Source organism: Megascapheus bottae, chromosome 3 (genome assembly GCF_031878675.1).
Source record: "Megascapheus bottae isolate mThoBot1 chromosome 3, mThoBot2.hap1, whole genome shotgun sequence".
NCBI classification, from domain to species: Eukaryota; Metazoa; Chordata; class Mammalia; order Rodentia; family Geomyidae; genus Megascapheus; species Megascapheus bottae.
The window spans coordinates 73,068,595-73,082,651 of record NC_143511.1 but is presented as its reverse complement, the minus strand read 5'-3'; the positions used below and the strand labels follow the sequence as shown (position 1 = coordinate 73,082,651).

Sequence of the window (14,057 nt, the reverse complement as noted above, 5' to 3'; positions counted from 1 at the left end):
AAGTTGGGAAAACACTGAGCAAACTTCTAAGACTGGCGGGTGGGAGAAACGGAGAAGAGAGCAACTCAGATGGGAGAAGTGAGCGATTCAAATGAGAGAAGAGAAGATGTACAAGGAGAGCCAAGAGCCACAGTCCCCCTGAATGGTACTGAGGAGAATCTAAGGAGTCAGAGACCGAAGGTCACTTCACTGCCCCGCTCTCCATCCCTCCCCATCCATCTCTTCATGCTTCCAGAAGCCAGGGCTTGCTCTCAGTGAGGAAAGACTGCTAGGAGCACCTATAGCAAGGAGTGAAGATGCCAACCCCAGTTCCTTATTTGGTCAGTGTCAATCCCTGACTGTGCCATGGGAATAACCACAAAAGATGACAAGTTTATTCCCTCTTCAGCTGAGTATGTCTGGCTTCTCCAACCCAGCCTGAGACCACAGATATCCTGGAAGGAATGGGGAAAGCGCTCTCTCTGCTTGCCACATGTGTCTGGATACAAGGAATCCTCATGCTTCATTCTTCAGTCTGGACAAGCTCCAGACTGGTAAGTCTCTTCATGGTGCCTTACCCAGAGTTCTTGCTGCTCCACATCTTACCCAGTCTGGAAGATTAGCCCTCCTAGTAATTCTAAAAGCCTTTAAAGGTGCACAGCTTTGGGGGCGGGGAAAGCAGTTCTGGGTCTTGAACTTGGGGCCTGGGTGCTGTCCCTGAGCTTTTTTTGCTAAAGGCTAGTATTCCACAACTTGAGCCACAGTTGCAGCTTTTTTTTTTTTAAGTAGTTTATTAGAGCTAAGAGTCTCATGAACTTTCCTGCCTGGGCTGACTTTGAACTGAGATCCTCAGATCTCAGCCTCCTGAGTAGGTTGGATTAGAGGTGTGAGCCACTGACACCCAGAAAAGGTGCATAGCTTTGAAGAGGTTTATCTGCATGAACTGGATTCCTACTTGCCATCTTTCCACCTCTGTTCCCATCCATCCTTCTTCACATGCCACCCCCACTCTCCCTCACACTGGCATGCCTGCTTACCTTCCCACATGCTTTCATGCCTCCATGCCTCCACTCTCACACACTCCATTTCAAACAGTTTCTTCACCTGATACTACACCCACAGTGAGAACTTACAAGGTCAGGGCCTAAAATAGTCCCTTCCCACCCCCTCTTTATTACTTTTTAATTTGTGTGTGTGTGTGTGTGTGTGTGTGTATGTGATGGGACTTGAACTCTGGGCCCTGGCACTGTCCCTGAGTTCTTCAGCTCAAGGCTACAGCCCTACCTCTTGAGCCATATCACCACTTCCGGTTTTCTGGTGATTAATTTGAGATAAGAGTCTCAAGGACTTCAGTGCCCGGGCTGACTTTGAAGCATGATTCTCAGATCTCAGCCTCCTGAGTAACTAGAATTATAGGCTGGCTCAGCATCCATTCTTTTTTACTAATTTGTTAGCACTCAAATGGCCAAATGCAAGCATGATTACAATGGAAAAGCTCTCTCCACCAGAGTAGTTGATATCCTGTCAGTTTTCAGTACAATTCCTCATCCTTGTTTCCAATAATAGCTTTGGTATTCGCCAGAGCTTCTACAGCGGGTCAAGCTGGAGGAGGAACAGGATTTGGTCCTGATGGAGCTGGTAGCAGGCAATCAGCCCCTGCAAAGTGCCTTTAATTTCTCAAAGTTACAAGAAGCAAAGTGAAGACCATAGAATCCATAGCTTCATTTGCCTGAGAATAAACTAGATCAGTGCCTGCTTTCTCAAGTCCCAAACAAAGCAAAATGTGAAGTTTTGCACTCTAATACTGCACTCTGCTATAGAGGCATCATCACTCCCAGTCCTTAGCACAGGTTAAGCAGGCTCAGGGCTCCCAGCTCCCTGCTGGAGCCACATGGCATCTTCCTTCACCCCAAAATTCTTGCAAACTAAGTCCACCACCCAGTTTGAAATTTGAAGTGAGAGCCATGGAGGCTGTGAGGCCACTTCCTTCTTCTGGATCCATTCCACGGCTTGGCAAAGATCAGATTTCCTTACTTTGGAGGGCAACTTTTTCAAGATTTCATCTCAAAATGAATTAATGAGCTCCAGACTCCTTGAATCTTATATGAACTGGAACCCAGGCCCCTCTCCTGCCTTGCCTCAGACCTGTGAGTAATTTGCTCCCACAATCAGTTACCACCATTAGAACTGTGGTATCCTTGGGGAGCACCCACCCCACCCCACTTCCGGACCTCTTGGCTTTACTTCATCAACAGCAGCTTGAGTTCTGTGAGCACAAAACCACATTAAGCAATGCAGAGCAAAACCTTAAGTTGGTCATTTCTTAAATGTCTGTCGAGTTTAAAATATCAATGTATGAAAACAGCAAAATAAAAAAAAAATTTTCCAAATAGAGGTGGCAACAAAGTCCTTCATTTGCATTCCCATTGGAGATACTTTACGTGCTCAAAAGCACACCTGTCGCTAGGTCATATACCATGCTGAATTTACCCTGTCAGCAAGTCTAACAAGCAAACTGGTCCAAGCTGGGGGACAGAGCTGGGCTTTGAGCCTGGGGCCTATTAATTCTAAATCCTGTGCTTTTCCCACCACACTATGGCAGACCTGAGCCTTCCTCAGCCTGTAGTGGCTGCACAAATTTTGCTGCCCTACAATCATCACTAGCACATCACTGTGGTAGTCTACTTTGCCCTTAAACACTGTGACAGTTAAATATGTAGTAAAATCAACTGTGGCCTGACACACCACCTTATTAGAAGCTGAAAGACTAAGATAAAAAGGATGCAGCTGCACATAGGACCTTTACTGACTAGTCAGTAAAAACAAATGAATTTTTTTTTTGCCAGTCTTGGGCTTGAACTCAGTGCCTGAGCACTGTCCTTGGGCTTTCTCAAGGCTAGAGCTCTACCACTTGAACCACAGCACCACTTCTGGCTTTTTTCTGTGTATGTGATACTGAGGAATTGAACCCAGGTCTTCATGCATGCTAGGCAAGAACTCTACCACTAGGCCAAACTCCCGGCCCACAAGTGGAATTTTTAAAAAGCCAGAGCTGGCAGGAAAATCTATAAGATTCTTATATTCATTTAACTACCCAAAGGCCAAGTGGTAGAGCACCACCCTTGAGCAAAAAAACAAAACAAGAAATAGCACCTAGGCCTTGAGTTCAAGCTCCAGTACTAACATAAAAAACAAATAAGAAATGCCTGTGTCCAAGAAGATAAGCTCTGTGGACAGGAAAACATTGAGGGAAGAGAAATCTCCCTCTCCAGCACAACAAGGTTGGGAAGCCCTAGGAATCAAAATCAACTGTTCTCTGCTCCAATAGGGCTGGTGTGAGCTTCTGGCAGCAAGGATACAATGAAGACTTGTTTATGCTTATGCTACTTTTAAGCTTTCCGCTTGTCTTTGGGAATAGATTATAACCAGAACAGGCAAAACATACTAAATGACAAAACTAGATTTTTAAGAAGCTGTATTCAGTGTCAAGTGTATAAAAACACTGCCAGAACTATTGAATTGACAACTGTAAAGGAAGGATCTTTCATTCCCATACCAGGCCAGGGACAGAACTTACTTGTTTGCTTGCTCTCCTTCCTTCCCTAGCCAAGAATAGTGGGTTTTGGTGTTCTCTCTTAAGTATTTAATTAGCTGGGTGCCAATGGCTCATGCTTTTAATCCTAGATTCTCAAAAGGCTGAGATCTGAGGATTGTGATTCAAACCTACCCTAGACAGGAAAGTCCATGAAACTTTTATCTCCAGTAAACTGCAAGTGGTGCTGTGGCTCAAAGCAGTATTGCACTAACCTTGAGCAAAATTGCTCAGAGATGGTACCTAGGCCCTGCATTCAAGCCCCAAGGCCAATTTTTTTAAATGAAGTATTTAATGGATAAAAATGGTATATATTGCAGGGTGTGGTGGCTCACGCCTATAATCTTAGCTACTCAGGAGGCTAAGATGTGAGGACTGCAGTTCAAAGCCAGCCTGGGCATAAAAGTCCGTGAGACTTTTATCTCCAATTAACTACCAGAAAACCAGAAGTGGTGCTGTGGCTCAAGGGGTAGGGCTGTAGCCTTGAGCTAAAGAGCTCAAGGACAGCACCTAGTCCCAGAGGTAGGCTGGTAGCTCTAAGCTGAAGAGCTCAGGGATAATGCCCAGGCCCAGAGTTCAAGTTCCACAACTGACAAAAAAATTGTATATATTCAGGCTGAGAGGAGCATAGTCTAGTGGTAGAGCGCTCGCCTAGCATGCATGAAGCCCTGGGTTCAATCCCTCAGTACCACATACACAGAAAAAGGTGAAAGTGGCACTGCGGCTCAAGTGGTAGAGCACTAGCCTTGAGCAAAAACTGTCTAAGGATAGTGCCCAGACCTTAAGTTCAAGCCCCAGGACTGGTAAAAAAAAAAAAAAAAAAAGATCATATATATTCAAGCTGTATGACTTGATACATACATTAAGTAATGAAGATCATAATGAAATTAATATGTCATACCATGCTGTATATGAGATTCCCCAGACCAGGTTTGTTCTGAACTGACAGAATGTACCTTTGACAACATCTTCCCATTGTCCATCCCCTGGCAGACACTTCCACTCTGTTTCTACAAGGTCAACTTCTTTAGATTTCACATGCAAGTGAGATCCCACAGTATCTGTCTTTTTATGAAGTGATTCATCTTTATATCTGGGGCTAAAGTGTTACAGATAAAAATACAATATTCCATGTCAATGCTTTTAACAAGCCTGAGATGTGGGCTAAGCAGATGGTAGTATGTTCTAGAATATCACAGCTAGAAACTTGGAAGTGGGTAGGTGGCAGGAGACGGGGGCAGCTGCACACCTGGCTGCATTTCCATCACTGGCTCCCTTGTAGCCCACAGCATGGAAGAAAGCTGACAGCCCCAGGGCAAGAGAAGCAGAAGAGGGGGGTGCAGGGAAGAGATCCAAGTCACAGGCACTGGCCAACAAGAGTTCCAGTTCTACCCCGTTTTCCAAAAGACGCAGGCAGCCTTCCCGCGCTTGTGCAGACAGGCAGCACAGTAAATGTATTATACACCTGCTGAGGACCACAAGAGACATTTGGCACCAGAGAGGCAAGGCAACCTGCAGAACTGCTCCCACCTATGAAATGTGGAAAGAACAATGCCTCCTCTCTAGAACTTGAATGACTGCTATGGTAATTATGTGACACAATATAAAAGCAAGGAGTGCCATCTCTGAGGTTCGCAAAGCTGGTTCCTTTCCAGGGGGGGAGGGAAGAAAAGTTCTAATGTCAAATTATTTCCTTGAAACTTGCATCTTTTACAACATTCCTTAGCCCTATCCTTTCTTTGAGAACAAATAAAACATCCAACAACAAACACAAAAGAGGTACAACAACATAATGGCGGCTGCATGAGTATATAGTGAGACTACAGGTATAATCCTAGCCCTGCCAGTTGTAGCTATGTGATTGTGGAGCTTAGTTTGTGAGTGATGATACCTAAACTGAAACTATTAAGGAATAATGAGATTCCATCTATCTATGGAGGTTTTAGTACCCTGCTTGATTCTAGTCCTGCCTGCAAAGAAGAACACAATACAATAGATGTGCTTTTTCAACCTTCACCCTCTAATCTCAACCTAGAACACAAGAGTCAGAAAAAATAGCAGAGAAGAGTTAGGTCAGTGCTTCTGAAACTTGGGGAGGGAATGGGAGAAGTCTCATTTTTATTTTCTACCTTGGTAAATAGTACAGAGGTAACCCACATTTACAAAAAAGTTTCTGTAGTCTTGAGTAACCCTTAGGTATGTTGAGGAGTTTAGAACCCAAAAGCTGCTTGAGTTTTCTCAAGTTTTTATGGGCAGCAAAATTTTGGGTTTGGTGTTTGTTTGGGAAAACTAGCTTTTCTAAATGATCTGGCAGTAAAGGAGCACTGTTCATTGTTCTTCCCCTCAAAATCCAGCCAACCTTTATCCCTGCTATATATATATGTAGCACAAGCTTGCCCCACATGCAACCTTTGGATGCAAACAGACTGAATCTAACAAGCAGGCAAACTAGTACTTCAGCAATGCGGGCTGCTATAAAAGTTTCAGAGGGCTTTATTCTGGCTTCTGAGTCAGTAAGAGTCTGTCGGTCACCCAGGAACCTTATCATGAGAGCCCCGATCTGAACTTTTCTCCCCTTTTCCCACAATGCTATTCAATGAAAGTCCTGCCAATGAATGGCAGAGCTGCAAGTCTTTAAAAAATAAAGAAAATCTTAGCAGGAAGAACAATGTCGGGGAAATATCAATACCCAATAAAAACATCTTGATACTGGCACAAGAACAGGCCTCAGGACCAATGGAACAGAACTGAAAACCCAGAAATGAACCCACAGACCTACAGCCACCTAATATTTGAAAAGGGAGACAAAAACACAGGTTGGAAAAAAGATAGCCTCTTCAACAAATGGTGCTGGTAAAATCAGCTATCCACATACAGAAAACTGAAGATAGATCCTTATATATCACTCTGCACCTAAATCAATTCCAAATGTTATCAAACCCAAATGGACCTCAATGGACCTCAGTAGACCATGAAAACATTAAAGGAAGAGAGAGGAAAAACACTACACTCCTAGTGGGTGGTAGCGGTGGCTCACGCCTGTAATCCCAGCTACTCAGGAGGCTGAGATCTGAGGATCGAGGCTCAAAGCCAGCCTGGGCACTAAAAATCCGTGAGGCTCTTATCCCCAGTTAACCACCAGAAAACCAGAAGTGGAAGTGGCACTGTGGCTCAAGGGGTAGGGTGGTAGCCTTGAGCTGAAGAGCTCAGGGACAATGCCCAAGCCCAGAGTTCAAGTCCTACAACCAACAACAACAGTAAAAGAGGGCCTCATTTCCAAAATACATTTAAAGCTCAAAAAATTAAAGCCCCCTAAGATAAACCCTTAAAGAAATAACCCAATTAATAAATGAGCTAATGGCTGGGCGCCAGTGGCTCACATCTGTAATCTTAGCTACTCAGGAGGCTGAGATCTGAGGATCATGGCTTGAGAAAGTCCAGGAGACTTTTTCTCCAATTAACTACCAGGAATCCAGAAATGTCCCTGTGGCTCAAAGTGGTAGAGCACAAGCCTTGAGTGAAAAAGCTCAGAGACAGCATCCAGGCCCTAAGTTCAAGCCCCACTAACATCAACAACAACAACAAAATGGGCTAATGAGAAGAGCAAAAAGAAGGAAATATCAAAGCATCCCCGCTGGCACTGACCACCTTTGCCATCCAGATCTGGCTACGAGAATTAGCTAGCACCAGCGGGGTGATTATTGTTTTCAGTCTGCAGCAGCCCATCCCTCACTGGTGTCTTCCCTGACCTTGGGCCGGTCTTCCTTTCTCAGAGCCACAGCTTCCAGTTTTGCTTCGTACTCAGCTTGAACTTGGTCCCTCTTCTTTAACACGCTCTGTAGGAGGCAGAAAGGACAAGTATGTAACCCATGGTCTACAAAGGGTCTCAGGCACCCTGCCATCCCCTGATCATGGCACTCCAGATTCAGTCATATGCTTTCAGAACAATTTGGTTATGGGCTAGGAGCTGCAGTGTGATATGTGACTTGGACTGAGGAAAGGAAGCAGACTGAAGGAGAAGAAAAGGAAATGGTTTACAGAGCCTGATGCTCAGAATAAAAGATTCAACAAGGAAGGGCAACCAGAGGAAACACATCCTCCCCTGCCATACTGCCCTGGTGGGCCTTGGCTGTACAGAAAGGGAGATTTGCAATCCCAATGCAGGGCTTTCTCAGAACTCCACACAAAAGTCCAAGTCAGCTAGAGGCATGGCTCAATGGTAGTGACCCTGCATAAAAAGCACAGGCCCTGAGTTCAAACCCCAGTAAACACTTTATGTGCGTATTTGGTTATTTGAAATCAGATAGGGAAGGGAGGAAAACAAAATGAGGAGTGAGGGTGGGGGGAGGGAAATGGGGACCAAGACATGAGAAAGGGTATCAATGTTTGTGAAATAATGCACCTTCTATCTGGTGAATATAATGTAACCCTTCTATTAATTACAATAAAAATATATGGGAAAAATGTCAATACAGTTCTTAATTATTAACATTTATCTTAACCGATAAGAAGCATATATAGAGTATATACATGATACATATACACATATTTATTGTGAACAACAGGTTATTTCAATATGTATTATGGTATGGCTAAATTGAGATAATACATGCAAATAATATATGCAGATAATATACGTAATACCTATATTTTACGATGAAAACAATTAAAATCTATTCTCTCATGAATTAGGAACATATATATGCGGTATATATACAAAAGGAATTTGACTCAACTATTAGAAAGCATAATATTATGTCATTTGCAGGGAAATGAGTGGACCTAGGAAAAAATTTATGTTAAGTGAAGTTAGGCTCAAAGAAACAAATGATGCAAGCTTTCTCTCGTATGTGGATGCTAGATCTAAAATACAAACATAGATGTCACATACATAAAGATCTATGCATATACATACAAACTGTTTAAAGGAGGGTGTATACTTGCAGAGGAGAAAGCCAATGGTGAAGCTTCTCTAAACAACTAATCAACTGTTTTAACAAAATGAATTCCAGGAAGCAGAATAACATTTGAGGGGATGGGCAATAAGAGGGTTGAGGGACACACAAATGTAGGGAGGGTAAGCAAATAAAGTTATATTCTATGTAAACCATGTAAAAATTTAACTAGATGACTTGTGGGTAGGGATAAGAGAGGGAAATGAAGGGAGAATGGTGGAAAGCATGGCACTAATCAAGAGGCATTGCACTCACAATGTTACAGAACTGTAAGTAACCTTTTTGTACAACTACTTAACAATAAAAATCTTCTCTCACGACTATCTCAAGAATATAATATACTACTAATGCCTATAGTCACCTGTAGAACGGGCCTAAGAAGTATTCTTGACTCTTTAGTCCATTGAATTGATTTCTGATGGATTTATGATTGATCTATTAGCTACTTACACTAAGCCTGTTTTATTTATATACTTTTATATGTGATAAAAATAGCAAACAAAATCAAAATAAACATTTTGATAGCTCAGTTGATGCAGAACCTCTCAGTCAGTCCCACATTACTGCCAGCTATGTTTCAATTGTTGTATGATCTGCTTCTTTGACCTTAATTTTATGAAAATGTTACCCTAAAAACAAATTGTTACACAAAAAGCTAAGTGAATGTATCAATGTAAGTGATAAGTGAAAAATTTGAGATATGTTGAAAGGCAGTGTCTTTAGCAGAAGTTGGAAGGCATTGCGGGAAATAAATCACACAGTGAAGTGCAAAGCATGAGTAGTTCTTTCTCAGGGGCAATATCCTTGACCTACTGACCCACAGACACCAAAGGTCATCCATACAAATGCAGTCCAAGTATTTGTCCAGGACTCTGGATCAGGTACAGAAAAGAACAAGTGCCTACCTGATGGTTCAGTCTGAAGAGGTGCTAACCAGAGGAGAGAGGCTGTGTGTGCTGTAACAGTAATATATGCCCAAGATAGAATTCTAAAACCATGCAGCAAGCCTGCTAGTGTGAGTACTAAATGGGGTGAAGCAGTCTCAGCCTCAGATGGAACTAAGATGAAGAAGTTGGGAGCTGAGGTTGCAGGGAGAAATTTGAGCTCTTAGGCCTGTGCCACAGGAGGTTGAGTAAAAATTTAAATCCTCACTTTACCTAAAGTCAACTCTGCTACTAAGACCCCACTATAAGAATCAAAAACTGTTGATTGACATTGTAGAAAAATCGGTTTCATCAAAGGGTTCTTCTCCTCCTCTTCCTCCTCCCTCTCCCCTCCCCCTTTCCTTCACTATCCCCCTCCTCCCCCTCCCCTTCCCTCTCCTCCCCCTCCCCCTCCTCCCCGCCCCTCCTCCTCCTTCTCCTCCTCCTCAGAGAATAAAGAATGGCAAACCAAGAATGACAAGACCTTTCCTTCCTACTGCTGTGAATGTGGCCTACTAGGGCCTTTCAGCACAGTATGAGGCAGGGTGAGAAGGCGGACACCTGTGGGCATGCAACAGACAAGAATCTCATAACCAGAGCTCTTCAGACAGTGCCTGGAACCCAGCTCAGCAGGGCTTTCTGTTCCTTGCTCTACTCCATCATGCTCTACTGAGGTTGCCAAGGCCCTAGGCAGGGGAGGGCTAGGAAGAGGAGATGTACCAACTCCCCTTCCTCATCCCCAAAGGTAGCAGGGGCCACAGGATGCAGGCATACCTCTCCCTCCTGGAAACCTGGCCCACTGTCCTGAGAGTACTGCCCTAGCCTTGTCTAAGCGGCCAGAATGCCGCCCCCTGGAGCAGGGTGACCGAAGGACCTGTGCTACTAGCTGGCATCCCTGGACAGCACTCATAGCTCCACACAACCCTGCAGAGGCGAGAGGGGGCCGTTATGCCTGTCTTCTAGACAAAGAAATTTGGCACAGTAAGTAGCAGGACACCTGTTTGAGGCCACATTGCTGATAGCACAGAAGCGACTTACTCATTCAGTCTCCTCCTCTTGCATCCTAGCTCAGGGTTAAGCCTGGCCACAGCCCAACTATGCTAAAGGAGGGGAAGCCCATTTTAAATCAAGACCCCGTCTAACACTACCAAGAGTCTCTGCACATTGTGGGCCATGGTCCCCAGGGCAGCCCCTGCCCCTGGGCCCCAGCGCCACATACACAGTCAAACCTGCCCATGGTGTTAAAGGAGGTTGAGCCTGCAAAGGGGTGAGGAAAGCAACAGGCTGAGTTAGGGTTTGCAGAGTGGTCCCTCTACCACCACAGACAAGTATAGGACATGGAACCTCTCCAAGAACTTTCTAGAGATCTCTCGTTCTGGCAGACAACTGTTTACAGGGTACTCAGAGTGGGTCTCACACTTAGAAAGGACTTTTTTCTTTGTAGGTACTGGGGGAGTCTGAAGTAAGGGCCTGACACCTGCTAGGCTGGTATAATACCACAGAGCTAAGCTTCCAGCCCTGATTTCCACTGGATGGAAAACAGCCATAGGCTTTCATCTCCCTATGTATGGAGGAGCCATTATCTGCCAGCTTTTACATTTCCCATCATTACTGGAATCACAGGCATGTGTCACCATGTCCAGCTTTCTTCATGGAGACAAAGCTTCACAAACTTTCCTGCCTGGGCTAGCCTGAAACTGAGACCCTTCCGATCTCAGCCTCTCACATAGTGTGAGATTGCAAGTGCATGCTGCTCTACTTGGTTATCAGTTGAGAAGGGAAGTCTCAAAATCAATTTGGAATAAACTTCTATTGGATACCATTTTTTTAGTACCGAGCTTCTCAGCATGCTTTCAAGTGTTCCTCATAATCCAGAAGGTCACTATCTCTCCTTTTAGATGAAGAGGGGAATGACTCAGTTTAACAAATGCATTACAAGGAAAAGCAGGCACATGGAAAGAGATTTAAAAATATTTAAGGAACCTAAAACCAATGCATGGGCCTTATTTGGATCTTAATTTTGTGGGGAGGGTATAAAAAAGGTCCTAGTGGACTGGAGACACGGCAAGAAGGCTGAGGAATAGTGCTAGGCTCTGGGTTCAAGCCTTGGGTACTAGCAGAAAAACAAAACAAAAAATAAAAAAGGAAAGTGCTAGGACAGGTTAAGCAAACTAGGTATATTAACCACACTAAGAAGTCCATTTTTGGTTTTACAAGTGCGCTGTTAATGTAGCCTTGTTAAAGAATGCTTGTATTTTAGAGATACATACAGAATTTTTTTTTTTTGTGGGTTGTGGGGCTTGAACTAGGCCTGGGCACTGTTCCTGTGTTCTTTAGCTCAAGGCTACCCATCCTACCCTTGAGCCAAGCCCCTCTTCCCATTTTCTATAGGTTATTTGGAGATAAGAGTCTCAGGTCCTTTTGTGTCTGGGCTGGCTTTGAAGCTTGATCTTCAGAGCTCAGCCTCTTGAGTAGCTAGGATTACAGGCGTGAGCCACTGTGCCTGGCTTATATACTGAATATTTTTAAAGCAAGAGATATGACATCCATGATCTGCTTTAAAATAGTCCAGGGAATGAGGACTGGGCATGGCTTGGAAGAGTAGGCAGCACTGAAGCTGGCTGGGGCACATGTGGTATGCGTGGCTGGACTTTCACTTCTGGACATGTTTCAACTTTTCTACAATAAAAACAGTAAACAATGGAAATATAATAGCTGTCCACAATGTTTACAACAAAGTAATAACAGCCATTCTGAGGAGCAGAACTTTATCATTCATGACAATTTATGGCAAACAGCCTTTATTCTGCCATGAAACCTGCCTAGAAGAATCAGATCACAGATACAGTCTGTGGCTTGGCTCTCAACACTACCACTGGATTTTCCCCAGGAAAACACCAAAATGCTCAGTGGTTACAGGAAAGCCCAATAGTCCTTCCCTAGAGCTCCAGCCTGTCTTCTTCCATGTGTGCACATACTGTGAGAAGGAAAAGGCAGTCCAGCAGCTTCCAAGACGCCTCTTCAAGAACATAGTTTTCAGTGTGCAATTCCTGTGTAAGTGGAGCACTAGGATGGGGGGGGGGGGGCTGGGATATCACACGAAAGCAGCCCGCAGACAACCTGGTGCAATCACAATGTGTGATGAAAGGACTGTATTGGGGCTGTCCCTTCTCCACAAGTTACCCCACTGGAAACCAGACCACCTGTGAATTACATATTCCTAGGCAATTTGGTAATACTAAAACCACATTTCTCCCTAAATGTTACGTAACGTTTGGAAGATGAAGACAAATGGAAAGGGAAAAGGCCAGCATAACCTCAACTCTCAGACACAATCAGTGATAACACATTCTTAACATACTTTCTGAGTGATTTTTATGATGCTCTCAGCTTTCTCACTCCTATTTTTCAGATGTTGGATCTTATAATGTACTATTCTAAATTCTGTATTTTTTTCTCTCCCAAGTTATCATTTGTCTTACTTCATTTTATATGTGATTTCCTTATATTTTTCATCTAATTCTTCTTGTTGCTTTTCATTGCTATTGTAATTTTAATTTCCAAGAGCTCTTCGTTCTCTGAATTTAACAATAAAAGTCTTGTTGTATGTAAGTGATACCTTGTCATTCTGAAGATACTAGTGATTTTAATGGAAACTGTATTCCCCTTCAATAGTTCAATATACTTTTTACTTGCCTTTACTATTGACATTCATATCAGAATCTTCCTTTAAATAACTTGTAGCCTCTTGCTCTTGGAATATAAGGAGAGCTTGTTAAAATTCTGTAGGTGGGGGGGTCTGTTGGATCCTTTCATTGAGGACTCCTTCTTCTCCCTTGTCCACTAAAATCAGTATTTTTAGCCTTTTCTCCTGTTCAGCTGAACCTGGAGTTCTCTGCTCCCAGACCCTCTGATTTATTCCACCACAAAGCATGGCCACTGTTCTACCCACATGAAGATGTGACAGTGGCCCAGAGGAAGAAGGGGAGATAATGGGGGGCATTATGGCTTCATACCATAATTCATGAACTATATGAAGAAAGGTCTCAGTTTTTTCTCCAATTCAGGTGTTTTTTGTTTTTGTTTTCTAGTCAGTCATGCGGCTTGAGCTCAGGGCCTGGGCGCTGTCTTTCTGTCTTTGTATCCTCTTTGTGCTCAAGGCTAGTCCTCTACCATATGAGCCACAGCACCACTTCCAGTTTGGGAGTGGTTAATTGGAGATAAGAGTCTCACAGGCTGGCTTCAAACTGCATTTCTCAGATCTCAGCCTCCTGAGTAGCTAGGGTTACAGGCGTGAGCCACCAATGCCTGGCTGATTCAGTTTGTTTGTTTGTTTGCTTTTCTAATATAAGTCAACTGTTTACCTTCCAATTTGCTTTCTACTTCCCAAAGTTGCTTTGTTATCGTATTCTTGCTTACTCTTCTTTGTCTCTGTGGCAGTGGACAAAGACGCACACGTACACACGCATGTACACACGCATGTACACACGTACGTACACACACACATACACACACACATTTTGATGGAGTTTTACACAGAGAGAATTTAAACATGTATTCATCAGTCTGCCTTTACTGGGATTTCAGAGTTTCAACATGCACATTTTC

At 43.7% G+C, this 14,057-nt stretch overlaps 1 protein-coding gene across 2 annotated transcripts in view; it reads right to left on the bottom strand.

Moving 5' to 3' along the window:
• Window positions 1–14,057, bottom strand: part of Snx30 (sorting nexin family member 30) — an 87,164-nt gene that overhangs the window by 10,461 nt on the left and 62,646 nt on the right. For both annotated transcript variants that reach the window (XM_090330443.1, XM_090330444.1), the window contains exon 7: window positions 7,321–7,407. In XM_090330443.1, coding sequence (XP_090186569.1) covers window positions 7,321–7,407 — 87 coding nt within the window. The remainder of the gene's footprint in view (window positions 1–7,320; window positions 7,408–14,057) is intronic.